The sequence below is a fragment of the Sceloporus occidentalis genome, unplaced genomic scaffold, assembly GCF_023333645.1.
Source record: "Sceloporus occidentalis isolate IW3139 unplaced genomic scaffold, rSceOcc1.0.p SCAF_69, whole genome shotgun sequence".
NCBI classification, from domain to species: Eukaryota; Metazoa; Chordata; class Lepidosauria; order Squamata; family Phrynosomatidae; genus Sceloporus; species Sceloporus occidentalis.
The window spans coordinates 643,477-666,339 of NW_028317049.1; the positions used below are offsets into that span (position 1 = coordinate 643,477).

At 45.8% G+C, this 22,863-nt stretch overlaps 1 protein-coding gene across 4 annotated transcripts in view; it reads right to left on the minus strand.

Moving 5' to 3' along the window:
- Positions 1 to 22,863, minus strand: part of LOC149286368 (uncharacterized) — a 142,889-nt gene that overhangs the window by 110,756 nt on the left and 9,270 nt on the right. For 2 of the 4 annotated variants that reach the window (XM_089494147.1, XM_089494150.1), the window contains exons 2-3: positions 3,720 to 3,801; positions 1,720 to 1,886 (exon numbers count right to left, since the gene is read on the minus strand). In XM_089494147.1, coding sequence (XP_089350273.1) covers positions 1,720 to 1,794 — 75 coding nt within the window. In that variant the 5' untranslated portion in view covers positions 1,795 to 1,886; positions 3,720 to 3,801. Of the gene's footprint in view, positions 1 to 1,719; positions 1,887 to 3,719; positions 3,802 to 4,275; positions 4,355 to 22,863 lie in introns of those variants that run through there. The other 2 variants (XM_089494148.1, XM_089494149.1) reach the window with 2 other exon arrangements.

The following is a 22,863-nucleotide window of genomic DNA, read 5'->3' on the forward strand; positions in this document are numbered from 1 at the left end:
CTAACTTTGCTCACTCACAGCTTTCCTTTGAAAAAGGAAGGCATTTTGTGTGTTGGTGGTAGATAAGACATTCTGCCCTTTATGCCATACTCTTTTTGGATGCATCACACACTCTTATTCATGGATATTTTGAACTTCCTTTGCCATATATATATATATATATATATATATATATATATAATGCAAAATAAAAGTAGGTTTGCCTTAGCATCACCTTGAGAGAGCTGGAGAGAGGTTTGTCATGCCTTGCCTCTGAGACTGAGAGAATGTGCACTCTCCTTGCCACTTATTATTATTATTATTATTATTATTATTGCATGACCTTAGCATCACCATGGGAGAAGCGCAGAGTTAGTCATGCCCTGCCTTTGAGGCTGAGAGAGTGTGACCCTCACAAAAGAGAAGAAGGGGCAAGGTGGGGTGCAATGGCAGGAATTCTGCCATGATGGATAAAACCTAGCATTCGAAGGGATTCCAAGAGGTCATCCAACCCCCCCCTTCTACCATGAAGGAATGCCTAGGAGTTGGAGTTGAAGCTGAGAGCATGTGACTTGCCCAAGGTCAGCCAGTGAATTTCTATGGTGAAGTGGGAGAATGAAGATCTACTGAACTTTTCCCCTGCCCCACTGCCATTCCCTTCTCCTTTTGTCTCTTGTCTCTTTAGATTGGAAGCCTGAGGGCAGGGAAATGTCTAACAATTTGTAAGCTGTTCTGATAGCCCTTTGGCTGAAGAGCTGGGCAATAATAATAATAATAATAATAATAATAATAATTAGAGTGCTAATCCCAGCTCAGCCAGGTAAATGTAGAGGTTTCCCTGGGTAAGTCATATTGTCTCAGCCTCAGGGACATTCTGAACCATCCTTGCCCAAAAGCAAACCAATCATAGAATAAATAAATAAATAAATAAAATGTAACTTTATTATTTAAAGAGGCTTTCTTGAAATGAAACAAAACCAAAGGCCAGAACCATCAGCATTCATTCATGAAGGAGACAAAAGGAGAAGGGAATGGCAGTGGGGAAGGGGAAAAGTTCAGTAGATCTTCATTCTCCCAGTTCACCATAGAAATTCACTGGCTGACCTTGGGCAAGTCACTTACTCTCAGCTTCAACTCCAACTCCTAGTTCCCCTCAACTCTACCATTTCTTGTTGGGGCTTCAATCACAGTTTATTTATTGAGACTGGGCTTTTTCCCCCCTTTTGTGTGTGTGCCTTCAGGTTTTTTTAAGCATAGGAATGTTCTTTAAACATCTGCCAAACTTCCTTTTGACATGGTAATTGAGTTTGAAATGCAAAGTAATTAGCGTAATTATTCGACTTGTCTTTTATTGTCATTCGAGAAATCTGTGAAAAATATTTCGCTAGCTGCTGGAAGGGAGAGAAGAAATCACCTTTTGAAAGGGGGACTGGTGGAACGAATATTTTTAAAAGAAATTCTCTTCAAGTTCTCAATGAACGAGAAGAAAAACATGGGTTTCTCCAATCACTAGGTGGAAACTCCTTTGTGCTCCTTATGCAGAAATTAAAATGAGCTGAAGAAAAAGGAAAGTGGGAGGAGGAGAGAGCAACCGGGACATTTTTAAAAGCCCCTGAAAAAGGGGGGTGACAGAGGATTAACCAGGACTGTCTCTGCCAAACTCGGACAGTGTTTGATTTGCTTACTTTCATAAACTGGCCCAGCAGTGACATAGATGAAGCTATTAGGATAGTGACTCACCAAAGAGCTGTTGTGCCTCGGCACCCTCCTTCTGTTGGAGCCCAACTCCCTCTGCTTGGCCTCTGTGTTGGCCATCAGGTGGGCAGGGGGTCGTGGTGGCCCTGCACTTGGTCACTTCCAGAAAGAGAGCCCCCAAAGCTGTGTACAAGGAGGCCCAGATGAAGTTCCTGAGAAAAGGGCCCAGGGTTAGGTTTGGCTTGGCAAGAAACCCTGAAGCACTCAAAGACACAGAGAACAGCATCCTGCTGGTGGCATACGCACGTGACATATGCCTTATTTCGGCTGATGCAGAGGTGGGCATCCCCTTCCTCCCTCTGCACCAAACAAAGCCCCCTGGACCTAGCATAGACTCACTGCAGCTGCCCTACACAACAAATACTCCATGCCTTCTTAGAGTGGTGGGAGATTAGCGGATGGGGAATTGGAGAGGTCCCTGGTTATGTCTCTGTAGATAGATGTGAGAAGAGTGCAACATAAATAAATGAATAAATAAATCATCTGCTGAAACCCTCAGAAATCCCCAGTGCTTTCCCTCATCATTAGCCCCTTTCCCAAGAAGGCTGCATCCCCACTATAGAAATAAGGCACTTTGGCACCGCCTTAACCACTCAGTGCTATGGATTCCTGGGATTTTTCCTTTGGACACTTAGCCTTCTTTGCCAGAGAGCTCTGATGCCACAACAAACTACAAATCCCAGGATTCCATAGGATGGAAACAGAAGAGTTAACACACTTTAGAATTGGATTATTTCTGTAGTGCAGATACAGCCTGAATTGGTTGTAAAAGGATAGAAGCACCAAAATTGAATTTTTATCCTGTTAAATATGGTTTTGCTTTTTAAAAATATAAGAGGTTTGTTTTTCTGTCTAATTCTTATTCTTCTTGTTGTTGTTTGTTTCTATGTTTGTTTGTTTCCTTCTTGGTAATCTGAGATGGTCTGGTCTTCCTTCTTGTCTGAAAATCTATTGATAAGGAAATTGGGGAGACTTTTAAAACCAGCCTCCTCTTAGAAGCCAAAGCCAAATGTTTGTGAAGAAGAAAAATAAGGCTTGTATTAAAACTCTCCTCCCCATTTCTGATCCATTTTAAAACCCATGTTCCCTAGAAGGAGCAGAGCTGTGTAATAAGAAAACCCTCTCAGAAAAGAGACACAAAAGACACACAAAGAGACACACTTCCTTCCTTTTGGCCCAAGGAGCCTGGCCTCCTTCTGACTCTGGAGCCTCAGGAGAGAAAGAGAGGCCTCTGTTCAACTGGGGCCTCAGAGAAGGTTCCAGAACAATATTCCCCACAGTCACAAGCAGCACAAAATGGCTGCCAGAACACAAAATGGCCACTGCCTTCCATTCCCATGTTCAACCTGAGAAATAATTGCACTTTTTTTCCTATTCTTCATTTTTGTCTTCAAGTCGTTTCCAACTTATGGTGATCCTAAGACAACCTTATCATGGGGTTTCCTTGGCAGGTGTCATCAGAGAGGGGTTGCCATTGCCATCCTCTGAGGCTGAGAGAGTGTGACTTGCCAAGGGTCACCTATGTCCAAAACATACGGCAGCAATGGTCCAGTTTGAGAGCACTTTAACTGCCCTGGATCAGTGCTAGGGAATTCTGGGAAATGTAGTTTTGTGAGACACTGAGCTTTCCCTGTCAGAGAACTCTGGTGCCACAATAAACTCCAGTTCCCAGGATTCCCTAGCACTGGGCCAGGGCAGTTAAAGCGCTCTCAAAATGGACTATTGCTGCCGTGTGTTTTGGACCTTACTTGGCCACAAACTGTCCATATCCTGCAATGCATCTCCTAATTCTGTTGGCAGTCCCTCCCTCCCAACACTTTCTCATTTCCCCCCAAAACCAGGGCAAAGCTGGCAGATGGAAAGAGGTTTTAAAGCAGCATTTAAATCTGCACTATTTGTTTTTAAAAGACTAAATGTCCCAAATGCTATTATCAGTTTTGTAGCTATTATTAAAGAAAGACGTAGTGTATAAACTCCTCAAGTACCTTTATTTTCTGGAGTGAGATGGGCTTTTTCAACTGACTCACTGTGATGATCTCTGGTGCTCCAAGCAGCCAAACTGTGGACCTGTAATTATAATAATAATAATAATAATAATAATAATAATAATAATAATAATAGTTTTATACCCCTCTGTTCAGCCAAAAGGCTATCAGAGTGGATTACAAATTGTTAATGAGACATTTAGACATTATGGCTCTTAGCCCAGCAGACCCTTAAATTCCTTAAATCATGCTGCCATCATCCAGTGAATTATAAAAGGGTTTCCCTTAACCTACACTGGGACCAGTTAAGGAACCTTATTTCTCCTTCTTTACTGATCTTCCCAAGCATCAACCGAGCCAAAACACGTGTAAAAGGAACATCGAGTAGTAGATACTCCAATGAGGTATTTATTATAAATAACAAAATATAACTGAAATTTAAGTCATACAAGACATTAAGAGTCTTGCAGTTACAATATTTCTAAGTATATAATGTTCAATTCCTACAAGCTTTTAAAGAAATAAATAAACCCAAATGTCTAATTCTGAGACTAACTTCCAAGATCCGCTCTTTAACTCTCTCTCTCGATCTCCAACCGACACAATTCCCCCAACTGTCTCTTGGTCTCTCAGGCCTTATATCTCCTTCTCATGGAAGCTTCCAGAAGGACCTTTATCTTGCTCTCTGATTGGTCAAGAGAGCCTTCCATAGCAGTGATGTCACTCTGCATTTGCATAAACCTCCCTTTATTGCCTGAAGAAGACCTCCATTGACTGGAGCCCAGTCATTGCACTTTCCCAAGGCAAGGCTTGCACCTATTCCCCAATGTTGCTCTTGGGGTCTGCCTTCCAGTTGTTTCCAGGTCTTATGGTGACTTTATGGGAGTCTCTGAAGGGGTTTTCTTGGCTGTTTCTTCAGAGTGGGTTTCCCATGGCCATCCTTTGAGGCTGAGAGAGTGCGACTTGCCCAAGGCTTCGGTTGTTTTGGAAGCCTTTTTACTTTATCTTCTAGAAGGCAGCTGAGGAGTTGCGTCTTGCTCTGAAGAATAAGCGGAACCTTCTGGCATCCAAAAGGCTAACACTCTCTGGAGTTATGTCTGATAATATGTATATACAGGATTGCAATACCTGTTCATTTATTAAAAGGTTTATAGTGCACCCCATATCATAGAATCTCATGGCTATGTCCCTTAATAGCAGTTAACCAAATTAAACAGTATATAAAACAAAAACAAAAAAACCATGAAACAAGCTAGATAAGGTAACTGTTACATGGATTTGTAATTGGTTGACTGGCCGAACCCAAAGGATGTTCAGCAATGGCTTCTTTTCCTCCTGGAGAGAAGTGACCAGTGCTGTGTCCAATGGGGTCCTCTCCTAGGCCCAGTGGTGTTCTACATCTTTATCAATGACTTGGATGACAGATATGGGGTATACTTATCAAATTTGCTGATAACACCAAATTAGGGGGAATAGCTAATACCCCGGAGGACAGGATCACAATTCAAAATGACCTGAATTGACTAGAAAGCTGGGCCAAAGCTAACAAAATGAAATTCAACATGGCGAAATGTAAGGTACTGCACTCAGGGTGGAAAAATGAAATGCACAGATATAGGATGGGGGACACCTGGTTGAATGAAACTACGTGTGAAAGGGATCTAGGAGTCCAAGTAGACCACAAGTTGAACATGAGTCAAGAGTGCGATGCGGCAGCTAACAAGGCCAATGCGATTTTAGCCTACATCAATAGAAGTATAGTGTCTTGATCAAGAAAAGTACTAGTGCCACTCTATTCTGCTCTGGTCAGGCCTCACCTGGAATATTGTGTCCAGTTCTGGGCACCACAATTTGAAAAGTATGTTGAGAAACTGGAGCGTGTCCAAAGGAAGGCAACTAAAATGGTGAAGGGTCTGGAAACCATGCCCTATGAAAAACGTCTTAAGGAACTAGGGATGTTTAGCCTGAAGAAGAGAAGGTTAAGAGGTGATATGATAGACCTGTTTAAATATTTGAAGAGATGTCATATTGAGAAGGGAGAAAGCTTGTTTTTGGCTGTTCCAGAGAACAGGACCCCAAACAATGGATGCAAGCTACAGGAAAAGAGATTCCACCTCAACATTAGGAGGAACTTCCTGGCAGAAAGGGCTATTTGCCAATGGAACAAACTCCCTCGGAGATGTTGGTCGAATGTCCTTCCATAAAGGTTTTTAAACAGAGGCTGGATGGCCATCTGTTGGGGATTGAGATTTCTGTTTGATTGAGATTTCCTGCATGGCAAGGGGTTGGACTGAATGGCGCTACTGGTCTCTTCCAACTCTAGGATTCTATGATTTTATGATTCTATTATTCTGAGATCACAATGGGGCAGTCTCAAGCCTTCAGGTATGGAGCACCAGCCTGAAGTCACAAGAGTCCCATCCCAATCCAGAAGGATTGAGGCATGGAGCATCAGTGCGAAGTCAAAATGGGCCAGTCTCAATCTTTCAGGGAAAGAGCATCTGCCTGAACATGCAAATGGTCAGTGTCAATCCTTCAGGTAAGGAGCACAGGGCCTAAATCACAATAGTACTGTCTCAATCCTTCATTCAAGGAGCACCAGACAGAACTCACAATAGTCCTATCTCAATCTTTCAGGCACAGAGCACCAGGCTGAAGTCACAAAGGGCCAGACTCAATGCTTCAGGTAAAGAGCATGAGCCTGTTACCATAATAGTCCCATCTCTGACTTTCAGGCAAGGAACCTCAGGGTGAGATCACAACAGTCCTGTCTCAATCCTTCAGGTAAGGAGCAGCAGACTGAGGTCACAATGGGACAGTCTCAATCTCTCAGGCAAGGGGCATCAGCCTGAAGTTGAAATGTGAGATCTGGAGTCAGTCTTGTGCTCAAAAAATCAAACTCATTTGAAACAAAAGAAGCTTTGAATCCAGGCATTCAACACCTTTTTGCAAAGTCTGAAGTCCAAAGGGACTTGCTCAACCCCTCCCTCAGCCAGCCCCCAATTCCCAAGCTAAAGCAACACAAGCGGAGGTTGCATAGATACCAAGGTTGTCTCTACTTCCCTTCCCTTCTCCCAGACAGCCTCACCTTGAAGAGCGGTGTTCCCAAGCCAGCTTCACTCCTCCTTGATAACCATCTACAGCTGCAACCCCAGCCCCTCTCCAAACGCCTCCTTCATCTAAAAGCCACTCCATCTGTCCTTCTATCATTTTCCATGACGTGCTTTCTATAACCCATCACTCTACACTGCCTACTATGAACTCCAACTATAACTCCTACTTTAATAACCAAACCCTAATATTTTTACCCTTTATGACAGAACTCTTATACACTGTTTCTGACACACAATGGGCCACTCTCAATCCTCAGGTATAAAGCACCAGTCTGAAGTGACAATTCTCCCGTCTCAACCTTTCAGGCAAGGAGCATCAGCCTGAGGTTGCAATGGGCCAGTATCAATCCTTCGGGTAAAGAGCACTACCCTGTAGTCACAATAGTACCGTCTCAATCATTCATCCAAGAAGCATCAGACCAAGGTTAAAATGGTCACATCTCAATCCTTCAGGTAAACAGCATTAGCCTAAATTCACATTGGTCCCATCTCATTGCTGCAGGCAAGGAGCATCGGCCTGAGATGACAATGGGCCAGTCCCATTCAGGTAAAGAGCACCATCCTGAAGTCACAATATGTCATGAATCCCTTCATTCATGCATTTATTCATTTAGGGATTGATGCCATAAGGGTTATAGGTTTAGCTTTAAATTAGAGTTAAGATAGCTGGGATTTATGGTGCATTAAAAATATGTTTTAATATGTGCTTTAATAGAAGATACTAGAAAGAGGCAGGGAGATCATGGCTAAAGAATGTGATTGTTTGCTAGGATTGGAATGTGTGGGAATCATCCTTCTAACAGAGGCTTGGGTTTAAAAGACTGGTCTCTGTAAAAGGAGGGGGAACATAGAGAGTTATTGGGATTCTTATATTGTATTATGTTATTATGGATTTATGCTTCTTATATTTTCATATGGTATCATATTAGATTGAGATGGATGAGGTTTCATAACACACACACACACATTGTTAAGCCATAATGTTAATTAAAACTGTTGTGTGGCTGAGTTCTGTGGTCCAAGGCCACAGGTGCAGTGGTTGAGATAAAGCACAAAAAAGATTAATTGTCTTTAGAAACGCTGACAGAATCCCAGATGAGAGAACACTGTGCAGGAAAGGGCTATCCAATTAATAAGCTTTATTGGTTAATGGGGTGGGGTTAATTCATATGGTTAGGTTCTTTCATTCCTGACCAAAAAGTCATTTCTATTGTATGTATCTTCTTCAATTAAAGCTGTTCCTTTTTCAAAGTACTGCCTTTTGTGTTGCAAAAGGGGCTGCAGTTAGGAGCCTGACAAATATCTCTCTCCCCTTCCTGCTATCCCCAAAGAGCTGGAAAGCATACCAAACCAACCACAGAACATTTCCCTGCTCTTGTGTAACTCCAGGTCAGTCAAAAATACAATGCAGATAGTCCATGATGTCCTACTGGACGAAGAGGCTGACCTGGCTTGTTTCAGGGAGACCTGGCTGAGTGATGACAGCTCAGCCACCTGGGATCAGGCTTTATCAGCCGGGTTCTCCGTCAGTGAGCAGGTAAAGGGACATTGCTTTGGTCCATAAGACAATCTTGCTTTGGCCAGGATACCTATCCATAAGATGGACCAATCGAATGTATTTGCCTCAGCTTAAAGACTAGGGAAAGTCTGGGGAATCTGTTTGTTTAATGTCCACCCTGTTGCTTAAGATAAGTACTCTCTGGAAAAGATAACATCAGAATTAACACAAACCAGGGAAAGAGTGACATTCCTGGAGGAAGAATATAAAAAATTGGGAAAAGAGATAGAGAGATTAACAAAAGAACATACTGAAGATACAGAACAAAGAATTAAATTAGAGCAAAGATTTAGGAAGAGATGTCTTAGAATAAGAGGTCTTCCCGAACAGAAGGAAGAAGATCTATATAAAACGATAATACCAGCCTTGGCTGAATTTATGGACCTGGATAATGAACCTTTTCTCCTTGAGGTGGACAAGATGTTTAGAGTAAGCTCCTGGGTCGCAAAACAGAAGAGACTGCCCAGAGATATCGTGATTTATTTTGTTAGAACTCAAATGAAAGAAGCAATTCTCCAACAACACTTTCATACAAGATTCAGAATTGAAGAAAATGAAATTTTATTGTTTAAAGATATCTCTGGGAAACTGTTAAGGAAGAGGAAGGAATATGGACCACTGACTAAGGTTTTGCGCAGCAATGCAATCTACTACAAATGGGAACTAACTCTGGGCCTATCTTTTAATTCAAGCAAAAAAGATACCAAATCAACTCGGTACAAAAAGGAAGACATTTTCTACATGAGAATGAGAAAGAACTTAATAAAGGAGACAGTCAGAAATAAGAAAGAAAAAAACCCGGGAAAAGGAGAAGAGGAAAAGGAGGAAGAGAGCTTAGAAGAAGAAACAGAAGAAGGAGAATTGCTTAGGAAACCAGATCCAAACACAAGAGAGGACGATATAGATGGAGAATGTGACGATGAAACGGGAAAAGACGGACATCCTATCATTGAATGTTAAAGGAATTAACAGACCCCAAAAATGAGGTAAACTTTTCCATTATTAAGGGAAACAGAGACTTGATGTAATTTGCCTTCAGGAAACCCATATAAAGAAAGAGGATATAAGATTGTTGAAGAACGCCAAATTGGGGAAAGAATACATAGCAGCCTCAAAAGAGAGGAAAAAAGCTGTAGTGATTTATGTAAAGGATAAATGAGAATCTAAAGAGGTATTCTCAGACCCCAATGGATACTTGGTTGGTGTAGAAGTTACTTTACAAGACCAAAAGATCCTAATGGTGGGAGTTTATGTACCCTTAGGAAATAAAGGCCTGTTCTTTGGAAAATTGAAAAAAACAAATGCCAGACCATATGTGCGATAGGACCTTAACAATGGGAGATTGAAATGGGGTGATAGACCCCCAGATAGATAGAAAGGCAGACAACTAAATATACTTAAAGCAAGGGAAATTACTGAAATCTTTCTTTGAATTAAAAGAAGCCTTTGCATTAGAAGATACTGGAGAATCAAGTATGGTCTGTCTAAGGATTTACGTTCTTTTCAAACACTCATCAATCCTGGTTGAGAATAGATATGTTCTTGACTTCCCCAACTATTAGCACAATGGTGGAAGTAGGAGAAACCCTACCAAAAATCCTATTGGGTCACAATCCAATTTTATTCTCTTTGAAGAGTAAACCTAAGGAACTGATATGAAGACTAGATGAGACTTTGTTAAAAGATGGAAAAAGTCTAGATAAAGCAAAAACAAACCCACTTAAATCCTTCTTTGAATAAAATCTGAATGGAGAAGTCAGCCCAGAGATCGTCTGGGACACAAAGAAAGCGGTAATGAGGGGTTTCTCTTTGAAACAGTCTTACGAAAGGAAAACAAATAGAGAAAAGAATTGGAAAGAACTATAGGAAAAGTTAAAGGATAAGGAACAATTACTTCAAGAAAACCCCCAAAACAAAATGATTCAACAACAGATTAAGAAGATTCAAAAGGAAATATCCACATGACTAATAGAAGACCAGGAGAAAAAATTAAGACACATCAAACAGAAACACTTCTTGAATGCTAATAAACCTGGCAAATGGTTAGTATGGAAACTGAAAAAGGAAAAGGAGAAACGGATCTTTTCAAGGGTTAAAGAAGAGGACAAGATTTATTCCAACCAAAAACATATGAAAGAATGTTTATATAAATATTTCACAAATCTATACAAAGAAGAATATATTTCCCAGGAGAGGATAAAGAATCTTTGGACAGAAAAGGCGTAGTAAAGATTGATGAAGAACAGAGAATCGAACTTAATAAACCAATAACGGCTCCTGAGGTGCTAGAAGCAATCAGTAAAACCAAGGCATCCAAAGCGCCAGGGCCAGATGTCCTAAGCACAATGTATTACAAGAGCTTACAGAAAGAGCTAATTAAACCCTAGTAGAAATCATGAATAGACTCTCACAAAGAAGAACGCCTGACTCTTGGAAGATAGATGATATTGTACTGATTCCTAAAGAAAGTAAGGAGGTGCTGGAGGTCAAACATTTCAGACCCATTTCTCTCCTTAAGAACGATTATAAAATCTTTGCAATGGTCTTAGCAGAAAGATTTTTTAAAATCCTACAAAATATCATAAACGGAGACCAAAAGGGCTTCCTCCCAAAAGGCACCTTAGAAACAACACGAAGAATTTACTAGATATTATAGTCTTCTGAGAAGAAAATAGATAAAAAAGCAGCTATGATTTTTCTTGAGGCCGAAAAGGCATTCGATGAAGTTAATTGGAACTTCATGCTGGAAACCTTAAGAAAAATGGTTCTAGGAGATAACTTTATCAGCTGGATAGATGCAATCTATAGAAAACAAACAGCGAGACTTATTATTAATGGGGGGAAAGCGAAGGCGTTACCTGTAATGAGAGATACCCCTCTCATCTTTGTTATTTATGGCCCCTTTAGAGACTCTGAGGACTAGCATTAAAGAAGATAAGAAGACCAAAGGCCAGGAAATGAAGCAGGAAGAGTACAAACTTAAACTATACGCGGACGACGTGGTGATATACTTATCTGACCCAATAGAAAGTGTTAATCCCCTGCTTTATAAATTAAAGGAATATGGACAGCATTCAGGTTTCTGGATTTACAGGGATAAGACAAAAATTTTACCAATGAATTTAAAGAAAGAATCATCAGGAAAATCTACAAGAGGTGACTGGCTTTAAAGTAGAAAAAAGGGTCAAATATCTAGGTGTTGAGTTCACCTCTGAAAACCAAGACCTCTTTAAAAACAACCACAAGAAAATACAGGGTGATATCAAACAAGGTCTCAATAGATGGGCTAAACTTAACCTATACCTCTTGGGTAGGATAAGGGTAGTTAAAATGAACGTACCACCTAAGGACAGGTTGCTTACCTGTGACAGTATTTCTTCGAGTGGTCATCTGCGAATACGTACAAATGGGTTTTACTGCGCCTGCGCAGTGCTGCTCGGAATCTTCTGGAATCACTGGGCAAAGTTTACTTTGCAACATATAGAAACTTTTTGGCGGTAACTCCTCCCACCCGTTATAAGGCCCCTGCCTTCCCACTCTTTCCCCAGTTCCGCAATTTTTCCACCAAGCAGGCGATGGAAAGAACCAATAAGAGCAGGACACTGAGGGGACGGACGGGTGGGATTTGTATGTATTCGCAGATGACCACTCGAAGAAATACTGTCACAGGTAAGCAACCTGTCCTTCTTCTTCGTGGTCTCTGCGAATCATACAAATGGGTTTAGACTGACAAGCTTAGGTATGTGGCGGAGGGAGTGTCCTGAAACCAAAGCTATGGTAAAACAAAGGTACATTTATTATAACAATAAACACCTTGAACCATAAAAGAAGTCAGTCTTTTTTGTTACTGCACAAACCAACATAGCAACGACATTGCTAAACCTGAGCAGGGGAGATAAGGTCGTGCAAGACCCATCCCCTTGAAATTGTGCAAACCAACATTCAACGGAATGTAAGAGCAAGGGTATTATATACACACAAATGCTGAAAATAACCTTCAGTACTGCAGTCAGTGCAACCCAGAAACCAACACAGCCCTCCCAAAAGCTGCGTCTCGAATGGCCCTGGTGTCCAACCTATAATGTTTGATAAAAGTCAGAGGCTGGGACCAAACAGCAGCCTTGCAAACATCCTCCAAGGGAATCCCCGACAGGAATGCAGAGGATGCTGACACTGCCCTTGTGGAGTGGGACCGAACCCTGCCAGGGAGAGGCTTGCCCAGGAGTTCATAGCAGAGGTGGATGGTACCGGCCACCCATTTGGAAAACCTCTGCGCAGACACAGGCAACCCCTTTTTCGGTTCCGAGTAGCATTGGAAAAGTCTCTCGGACCGACTGGAGGCAGCAGTTCTGTCCAGGTAAAACGCCAGTGCTCTCCTGACATCAAGAGAGTGCAGGCTCCGCTCCGCATCCGAAGTCGGATTGGAAGCGAGGGTCGGCAACACAATGTCCTGGCACATGTGGAAAGCAGACACAACCTTAGGCAAGAAAGTAATGTCTGTCTGCAGGACCACCTTGTCTTTGTGAAACCTGAGGAAGGGCTGGTCCCTCCGCAAGGCACAGAGTTCGCCCGCACAGCGGGCAGAAGTGATGGCCACAAGAAAGGCGGTTTTCCAAGTCAGTAGTCTCAAGTCCACCGTGGCCATCGGTTCAAAGGGCTTGGATTGGAGGGCGGACAGCACCGCCTCCAAGCTCCAAGCCGGCACCGGTACCGACACGGGAGGATGTAAGTTGGCACATCCCTTAAGGAACCCCTTCACCAAGGGATCCCTAAAAAAAGAAGCCCTCCCCCCGAATTGGTACTTAGCACAAATGGCAGACAAATAGCACTTGATGGATGCGAGGCACAGCCCCTCATCCAAAAGCGCCATCAAAAACTCCAGCACCACTGGAGTGGACACCTGAGCAGGAGACAAGCCTTTCCGATCAAGGAAGAGGCTAAACCTCCTCCATTTCAGGGCGTAGGACCGCTGGGTGGAAGGTTTCCTCGCAGCCAGGATCACCGTCCTCACCGCCTCTGGCAGGGCAGTCAGGGCTGGATCTTCCAGGCCACCAGCGGTAGACTCTCGATGTCGGGATGGAGAATCCGTCCATCCTGGATCGACAGCAGGTCCGGGCGGGGATCGAGGCGGAGAAAGCATCCTCTGGAGCGGTGGAGAAGGGATGCGAACCAGGGCTGTCTCGGCCACCACGGGGTGATCAGGATCGCTTGTGAACGGTCCGCTGTCATCTTGGACACCACCCTGATGATGAGAGGGAACGGAGGGAAGGCGTAGAGGAGCTCTCCCGTCCAAAGGAAGGCGAAGGCGTCTCCGAGGGATCCGTCCATTCGTCTCCTGGAGCAGAACTGGGGACAGTGGCTGTTCCATCTGGTCGCGAAGAGGTCGATCCGGGGAGTTCCCCACCGGTCGAAGAGGTCGCTGACTGTCTCGGGATGGAGCCTCCACTCGTGGCATACCGACACAGATCTGCTGAGGCGATCGGCCAACTCGTTGTCCTCTCCGGGGAGATGAATCGCCTGGAGGAGGACCTGCCGTTGGATGCACCAGTCCCAGATGTGCACAGTGAGGTTGAGCAGGGTCCTGGATCTGGTACCTCCTTGTTTGTTGATGTAGTACATGACCGTGGTGTTGTCCGTCCTCAGGAGGACCACCTTTCCTGTGACAACGGATTCGAACGCCCTCAATGCCTTTTCCACTGCCAGCATCTCCAGAGCGTTGATGTGGAGAAGCCTGTCCTGGGCAGACCACCTGTCCTTGATGACCAGATCGAGCAGGTGGGCGCCCCATCCCTCCAGGGAAGCATCTGTTGTCAGAGTCAGTTGGGGCTGAGGCTGATGGAAGGGCATTCCGGTGCACACGTTGCAGCAGTCCAACCACCATCTTAGGGAGGCGGTCACCGGTCTCGGTACCGTGAGCCATTTGGACGGGGGGGTCCTCCATCGGGGAGAAGACCGAGAGGAACCAGGACTGTAGCAGCCGGAGGCGAAGTCATGCCCAAGGCGTGACAGACGTTGTCGATGCCATGTGACCCAGGGCGACCTGGACGTCCCTGGCCCTCACCCTTCTGTAGGAGATGAACGGCTTGAGAGATGCAGCCAGGGCCTGGAAACGGTCTGGAGGGAGAAAGGCGGAGCATATTTCGGAGTCGATGATGGCCCCGATGAATTTGACCTGTCTGGTGGGTGTGAAGTGGGACTTCTCTCGGTTGACGACCAGTCCCAGGGAGTCCAGGAGGTGCAAGGCAAAGGAGACCGCTTCCTGCAGTTCTTGTCGGGACTCAGCGACGAACAGCCAATCGTCTAGGTATGGAAAAACCATGAGGCCTCTTTGATGGAGATAAGCTACCACCGGTGCCATGCACTTCATGAAAACTCTAGGCGCCGTGGCCAAACCGAAGGGAAGCACGTTGTAGTGGTAAGAAACGGGACCGACGGCAAAAGCGAGGAATCTCCGGTGGGACTCCCGAATCCCGATGTGGAAATAAGCGTCCTTCAGGTCGATCGTTGCGAACCAGAGGCCCTGATGAAGCAAGGGAAGAATGGAAGCTAGGGTTACCATTCTGAAACGCCAGTAGTCAAGACAGAAATTCAGATCCCTCAAGTCCAGGATGGGTCTGATGCCTCCATCCGACTTCGGTACCGTAAAGTACCTGGAGAAAAAGGCCCTGGAATATTGGTCAGGTGGTAAAGGGGAGATTGCCCCCTTGCTAAGCAAAGTGCTCACTTCGTCGAGAAGGGTGTCCGAGGGGGGGGGGGTGGACATAAAAACTCCGGTCTTGGGGAGTTCTTGGAACTCGAGGGCATATCCCCTACGGACGATGTCGAGTACCCACGAGTCCGTTGTGATGGAGGCCCAGGTGGTAGCAAATGGCCTGAGAATGTCCAGAAAAAATGGGGAAGAGGAGACGAAGCGCGCTAGACCCCATCAGTCTCTTTTCTTACCCTGATCACCGTCCTGCCGGCGGGGCTTTCGGTGCCAGGTAGGAAAATTCTGTCGGCCAGGGGAGGATGATGACTGGGAGGCATGCCTAGATCGTTGGGCGCCCTGCTGATGGAATTGACGGTCCTGGCCAAATGGCCTGTAGGACTGGCCTTGGGATTGCCATGGGCGCTGCCTCTTGCGAAACGGGGCTGACACAGAGGATGACATGCCATGTTTCCTCGCGGCTGCCTTCATCTTAAATTTACGATTAAGACGGTCGTCGGTGTCGGTGTTGAAGAGCCCAGACTCATCCAGAGGCATCTCCTTGATAGCCGACTTGACTCCAGGAGTGAGATCTGTGCCCCTCAGCCAGGCGTGCCGGCGGAGTGCCATTGACGCCGACATCGCCCTTCCCACACAGTCAGTGATGTTGTGGCACACGGTGATGAGCCATCCCCCTATGGAATGGGCCTCATCTCTGACTTCAACCAGTTTTCTCTGGACATCATCCGGGACCTCGGGGATCAGGGGGGAGATGGTCTCCATCAAGGACTGCACGTAGGCCCCCATACATGCAGTGTAGTTAGTGGCCTTGACAGCTAAGCAAGAAGCTGAATAGGCTTTTTTTGCCAATCCGTCGATCTTGCGAGCCTCCCGGTTCACTGGAGAGGTGGCCTGCTTGTGAGTGGAGGCAAGCTGCGAGCCCTCTACAATGGCTGAATTCTGCCTCGGATGGGTAGACAGCCATGGACAGGATGTCGGCGAAACGCGGTAGAGGGTTTCCACCTTTCGCGAAGTGCTGACTAGGGCCGCCGGGCTATCCCAGGACCGCTTGATGATGGTCTCCAGGGACGGAAGGAGAGGGATGCAGGGTGGGGTTGGAACCCGACCATGGACCCTTTGTTCCACCGGATCTCGGGCCGCCTCCTCAGGGTAAGCCAGCTCAATGTCCAGACGTGCTCACTGAAGGATCGGCGATCGTCAGTAGGAGTCGCTGGCTCGGGGTGGTGCATGACCTGTGGAGAGTCCTGCGGCGACAGGTCATCATCAGAGGGCGAGACAGGTGAAGTCTGCGACGGTATCGGCACAAGGTCCGACTCGGTGTCGGAATGGATCACCAGGTGCTCCAGTTCGGGACGGTCCCGGCCGGGCCCGTGAGAGCGTGATCCAAGCTCAAGCCTTGATGAGGAAGGCTTAGCTGCTGCGGTGGAGGGCTTGGAGGTGACCACCGTGGCCTTGTCCCTTGGGGCCCGATGACGGCGACCTTCATCAAACTTGCGGAGAGCCGTCTCCCGCGGGACAGCCATATAATAACGGTCTACCTCCGAATCATAGAAGACATCGAGGTCCTCATGGGCGACATCCCCGGACGGTACGGTCTCCGGACATGGTACCGAGATTGGGGAGTGGACAACCATCGGGGAACGCTGAGGCGGAACGAGTTCCTCATCATCTGAACCGACGAACTCGGTGGTGGTCAGCTCGGAGCGAGGCGGAGCTAGACGTGGGGCATCATCCCTCCCGGAAGAGCCCTGTGGCCGCGGAGTGGGAGTCTGGAGGGCCGGAGCTGGTACCGAACGCTGCGGAGTAGGAGGCTCAGCATCCTTACGGCGGCTGTGTCCGTCGGAGGACTTGGAGGAATCTTTGCGAGACTTCTTCTTGGGTGGCTCAGAAGAAGCGGAGTCAGAATGTCTAGCTTTTCTGACGGGCCTGGGCGCCTCCGGAGGAAAGAAGGGGTTCTCCTGGAGTTCCCTCATCCGGGATGGGCCGGCTGAAGACACAGAGGCCGCCGGGGCAGAGGTCGACGGAGTGGAAACTGCTGCCGTCGGAGTGGTGGGATCTCCTCTCTTAGCCTTTTTGGAGTGTTTGGGCTTACGGGACGGAGCCAAGGCTGAGCGGTTGGTCCTGACCTTGGAGGCGGAGCCAGCAGCCGAAGTCGAAGCCGTTGAACCCTCGGTCCCCGACAGTGGGCAGGGGCTCTTTGAGGGTTTGGCGGTGGTACTGGACCTGTCTGGGCCGCTGACCACGGAAGATGACTTGGTGGTGGCACTGGGCTTGTGGGAGCCATGGTCCACTTTGGCAGGGGTTGATAGCGCCGGAGGAGCCGAAGCGGCGCTTGTAGGACTCTCGCACGGGGCCGAGGCGGGAGCGGCAGCCGGGAGGGAAGGAGCCGAAACTGGACGGGAAGTCTCCCCCTGGACCTTACCCTGGGCAATCGCCAACGTCAGGCGGGATTCACGGTTCTTACGCGCCTGCGACGTCATAGATTTGCAGAGCGGGCAGGATTTCATGTCGTGGTCGCCGCCAAGACAAAGAAGACATGAAGAGTGAGGGTCTTGGACCGGGAGTTTGCCCCCGCAGACATCACACTTTTTAAAAGGAGGTGACATCGTTCCAAAGAGATGGAGAGGAGACGAAGACGAAGTCAAAAGCAGTCCGAAGTCGAAGTACAATGGGGGCAGTGGTCAAAGAGAATGGTCAAGAACGGTCCGAAGTCAATAGCCAGTGATCCAATAACCGAAGCAAGAGCGAAGTTCCCTGAAGCAGCTAGCGCGGCGGAAAAAAGGAACTGGGGAAAGAGTGGGAAGGCAGGGGCCTTATAATGGGTGGGCGGAGTTACCGCCAAAAAGTTTCTATATGTTGCAAAGTAAACTTTGCCCAGTGATTCCAGAAGATTCCAAGCACCACTGCGCAGGCGCAGTGAAACCCATTTGTATGATTCGCAGAGACCACGAAGAAGAAATTACTGTTTTCATTTCAGACTATACCTATCCTTCTTAATGACAAACCATTTTTAGAACGGCAGAAGGACCTGCAAAAATCCATCTGTGCAGGAAAAGACCTAGAATCAGACTTAAATCTCTAATAGATGATGTAACGATTCACAATCCTCTCTTCTATTTTGACCCAACACTTCTTTGGTTGTTTGAAGGACAGTCGTGTGGATGGATTTTAAAACACAGACCAAGCGGCTGGTTAAACAGGAATATAAGTTTATTTTTAAAACAGAATAGGGAAAGGTATCTTTGGGATGGAGTTGTTACTACGTCTTCTTTTGTTAAATATATACAGGGCTGGTTTTAACACTATAATAATAATAATAATAATAATAATAACTCTGCCCCGCAGGCTATACTGTCACTCAAGAAATGATGTAAGCCAAAGCCCTCTTCCTGAGTCTGGTTCCCCTGAGTCTCTCTTCTCCAGACTCTCCAGAACTAATCCTGTCCCTCTCTGGACAAAGCAGTTCCTTAAGTAACCATCCCTCAGGAACTATGGGAACCCACTCCTCTCTTGGACTCTACTGTTCCCATCCTCTCTATAACTATCTCCCACTGAACTCCCGCTTCATCCCTCAGGATTGCAAACCCTAACTGACTCCACCCAACTGTCAGTCCGTCACACGCCTCCCCCCTTTAATAGGTTCATTGAGACACAGAACCAAACGGTTCTATGGTCCAAGGAACTCCCAGTTATCAATTATACTTACCCATTATATATAACATTATACACACATCAGGTGACACATGTGATATACTTCATATACTTGTTTTATCAATAACCATTTCCAACTTAAATATCTTTGGTATTTTCCTGTATGTTCCCCTTTTAAACATATGTCTAATATCAGTTCTACCTGTTATAACAACTTACCATCATTCTCTGATAAGTTTAGCATATTATATCCATACCCCACATCACTTGTTGGGTTTTAATATTTTAATAACACTTAAATAACCCTTTCCCCCCAACTTTAGATCTTTATATGTTCCATTTAAATGTTTTTATCAAACATACTTAATCTTTTAACCCTTTTATCTTATTGGATTAAAGACTGATGGAACATCATCTCCAACTACTTTGCCCCGTTCCCAGTATGGTTTTGAAAACATTTCATCTTACATTATACTAATGGCAAACTACAATATATTGGTTTTCTAGTCTATCAACTCAATTATATCCTTGTCCTTTTTAGGAGTCTTCTCTGGATCTGTCCTTGTAACTGACCACGTGTTTCTTTTTACCGGCTGTGGACTTAACACCTCATCTAGTAAAAAGTCTTTGCTTCCTCCTGTTTCACTGGACCACATTCCTTGAGTGCGCTGAGCAATCTTTACATCTTCTTCTGTAGACCGTAAAGTGTCCCTTATCAAAATCATCCCGTTCTCTAGATAGTTCATCACAATCTTTGGTCTTTTTCCCTCTATTGAATCTCCTTTTCCAGTTGGTTGATGGCTTTTGGGGTCCCACCAACGCTTGTCTGTCATCTGGTCGCCACCAGTATGTTTGACAGTGAAGTTTATAGACGTGAACATGTTCTGCATATACACAGCTATTCTTTCAACTTTTACTTTAAGATTCTTCCAGTCTCTGTGAACTAAACCTTTTTCTTGGGTTATATCACCCATTTGCCAAACTACATATTTTTCAACACTGTCCCATTTAATATATACCTTCCAGAACCCTGAACTCTTTATTAGAACCTACAAAAGCCTGCTGTGATGTTTTTAATAACTACTTCACAGACAAAATCTCTCAGATGAGAGCCGATTTGGATGCCGGCCTTACAACAGAGGAGACAGGAGAGGTATCCAGAGCCTCCACCTATACTGTTCTTCTGGATGAATTTGAGTCATTAGTACAGAGGATGTGGACAAGCGTCTTGGGAGTATGAAAAAGAGGACTTGCTCTCTCAATCCTTGCCCATCTTGCCTGGCCGTCCATGGGGAAATACCATCAAGATGCTGCTAAACATATAACTAATGCATCTTTCAGGGAAGGCTCTCTTCCATCTTGCCTCAAAGAGACGGTGGTTAAACCACTTCTACAAAAGCCTTCCCCTTGACTTCTGGACAGAAACAATTACAGGCCAGTTTGGATCTTAATATTCTTAGGCAAGGTAATGGAGAGGGCAGTCGCCATTCAACTCCAAGCAGTCTTGGAAGGAATGGATTTTTCTACATCCATTTCAAACTGGATTTAGGATGGGTTACGGAGTTGAGACAGCCATGGTCACCTTAGTCGGCGATCTCCGTTTGAGCATCGACAGCTCTTTGAAAAGGGGAAGTGGGACCCTGCTGGTGCTATTGAAGGCCTCTCAGCGGCCTTCAAAACATTGACCACAGTATCCTTCTGGAACATATGGGAGAGTTGGGAATTGGGGCACTGCTTTCCAGTGGTTCAGGTCCTACATCTCAGGCACATTCCTGTCACTTGGGGACAATTGTTCGTCCAAGAGGGAGTCAACTCAAGCGTCCCTGAAGGCGCAATTCTATTCCCAGTGCTATTCAACATTTACATGAAGCTGCTGGGTGAGATCATTCGGAGACATGGGGCGGGGAACAGGTAGAACTTGAAACGGTAGTACTGTACATGCGCTGGTCACCTCTTGGCTTGACTTCTGTAACGCACCCTACATGGGGCTACCCTTGTGCCAAGTTCAGAAACTTCAGTTCGTACAGAATATGGCAGACAGGTTGGTTACAGGCTGTTCTAGAACTGCCCACATTACACGGGTTCTTAAATCCCTCCACTGGATGCCCATTAGTTTCTGGACAAGATACAAGGTGTTGGTTCACTCTGGAACGACCTCTGGATGAGATCCGTCCTATTAACACCTTGGAAGCCTTTAGGAAGGCTATTAAGACGGACCTCTTTCCAGACTAGATGAGATCTATTGACTTGCCTCCCCCTCCTCCTGACCCTTACCCTTGCCATCGTTAGTGTGATGGAAATTGCTATTGATGTATATCGTTCCTGCCCTCCCACCTCTCCTTCAGAAAACGACCCATTTCTTGCCCGAAAAGCTTTTTTTACTGTATTGTGTTATGAAAGTTTTTAATTTTCTTGCTGTTTAATAGGATTTTTAAGGGTTGATTAATGTTTTTATAATTGGGAGAAGGGTTGGGGGTTTGGAATTTTAATTGTATTTCTTAAATTGTATTTTATTTTATTACTGTAATCCTCTTTGATTCCTTTGAGAAAAGGCGGAATATAAATAATAATAATAATAATAATAACAACAACATCTCTTCAAGGGGGTCAAAAGCCCTTTCAGTATGTTCCCAGAACTGAGGGGGATGTTTCTGGGGCTGTGGTTCTCTCTGTTGGTCCTCCTCTGCAGGGTTGTTGTGAAGGAAAAGGTAATTATGTGAGGGAGGGTGCCCAATCTGGATCCTGTGGGTCTCTAAGCCTAGTTCCCAGGTTGACAGGGGATTGCCAGAGTTTTGAGGTCCCTCTGTCTCCCTCCTCTTGGCTTTGGCCAAGAGGATTTTGGCTCTTCTCTCCCCCCCAGAGCCACCTCCCCCAAGACTCCAGAGAAAACTCCCCCCCCAAGAAAAATGCCATTGAATCCTATCCTGTGCGATGCTTTCTATTTGGCACAAAACTCTTCCCCAAATGAGGCATCAGAAGAGAGGGTCTCTCCTCGGCCCCACTTTCCACAAGGGAGGGGGCTCCTCAAAGACCTTTTTACCTTTGGATCCCCCTCCCCTCCATGGCCATGCCTCTCTCCAAGGGTCCCACCGGCCTTCATTTTTCATAATAACCCCCCAAGTACCCGGGACCCAAGGAATTCCCCAAGGAGGGGGCAGGGAAGGAAAGAGGGAGAGGAGGCCTTGCAGGACCCCTGCCTTTCTTTTGGGGGAGAAGAGGGGCTTCTCCCCTCCAGCCATTCCTCTGAATGAACAAGGGCTCTCCTCCCCACTTCTCTCCCTCCCTCAGAACAGACTGTGAGGGCAGAAATGGCTTCTGGGGCTGAGTCTGTGCAGGCGCATATAGTCCCATAGGCCCCTCCTCAGCATGCGCAGGGATTGCCAGGGCCTAGATGCTGCTGCTTATTCCGCTGGCGGCCTTTGTGGGAAAGAAGGTATGCGCCGGGGTTCAGTGGCCTCCCCTTCCTTCCCTCCTTTATTCCTTTGAGGAGACTGCAATGGAGGCCAAGGTGCAGTGCTGGACTCAGGAGGGAAAGGCAGGAAAGGAAGGCTCTGCTTTGGAAATATAGCTCTTTCTGTGTATCCTGTATGTTTGTGTCTGTGTGTCTGTGCTGTTCTTATGGCTGGGAATGGAGATGAGAACTGAGGAGAGAAGAAAGGGTCATTTTTGGACAAATTCAGAAATTCTGTGCATCAAAGTCCAGTGTGTTGAAACAGTAAAGAACTTTATTGAGAAGACATAGAAATTCAGTGTTTAAGCCAGAACTGACCACTCCAATCCAAACAATATATTAAAAGCCCTAAAACCTAAAACATCACCCTCTTCCAAACCTAGCCCCCACTTTCAATTCCCACAGTCGATGCCCCACAGGTAACAAGGCCCCCTTTTGCCATTCCCAGAAACTAGCCCTTTCTGTTAATACTTGCCCCCAACTTTCTTAAGCCAAAATCCCACACATTGCAAAGTTATAATTCCCATAACTATTCTAACCAGCTGCAACAAATCCCAACCTCCCATCTACCTAACCTATACCACAACCCACAATCCCCAGCCAAATTGACAACCCAAAGCAATTATCTATACTATTGGCAATTAAAACCTAAACGTAACATAATC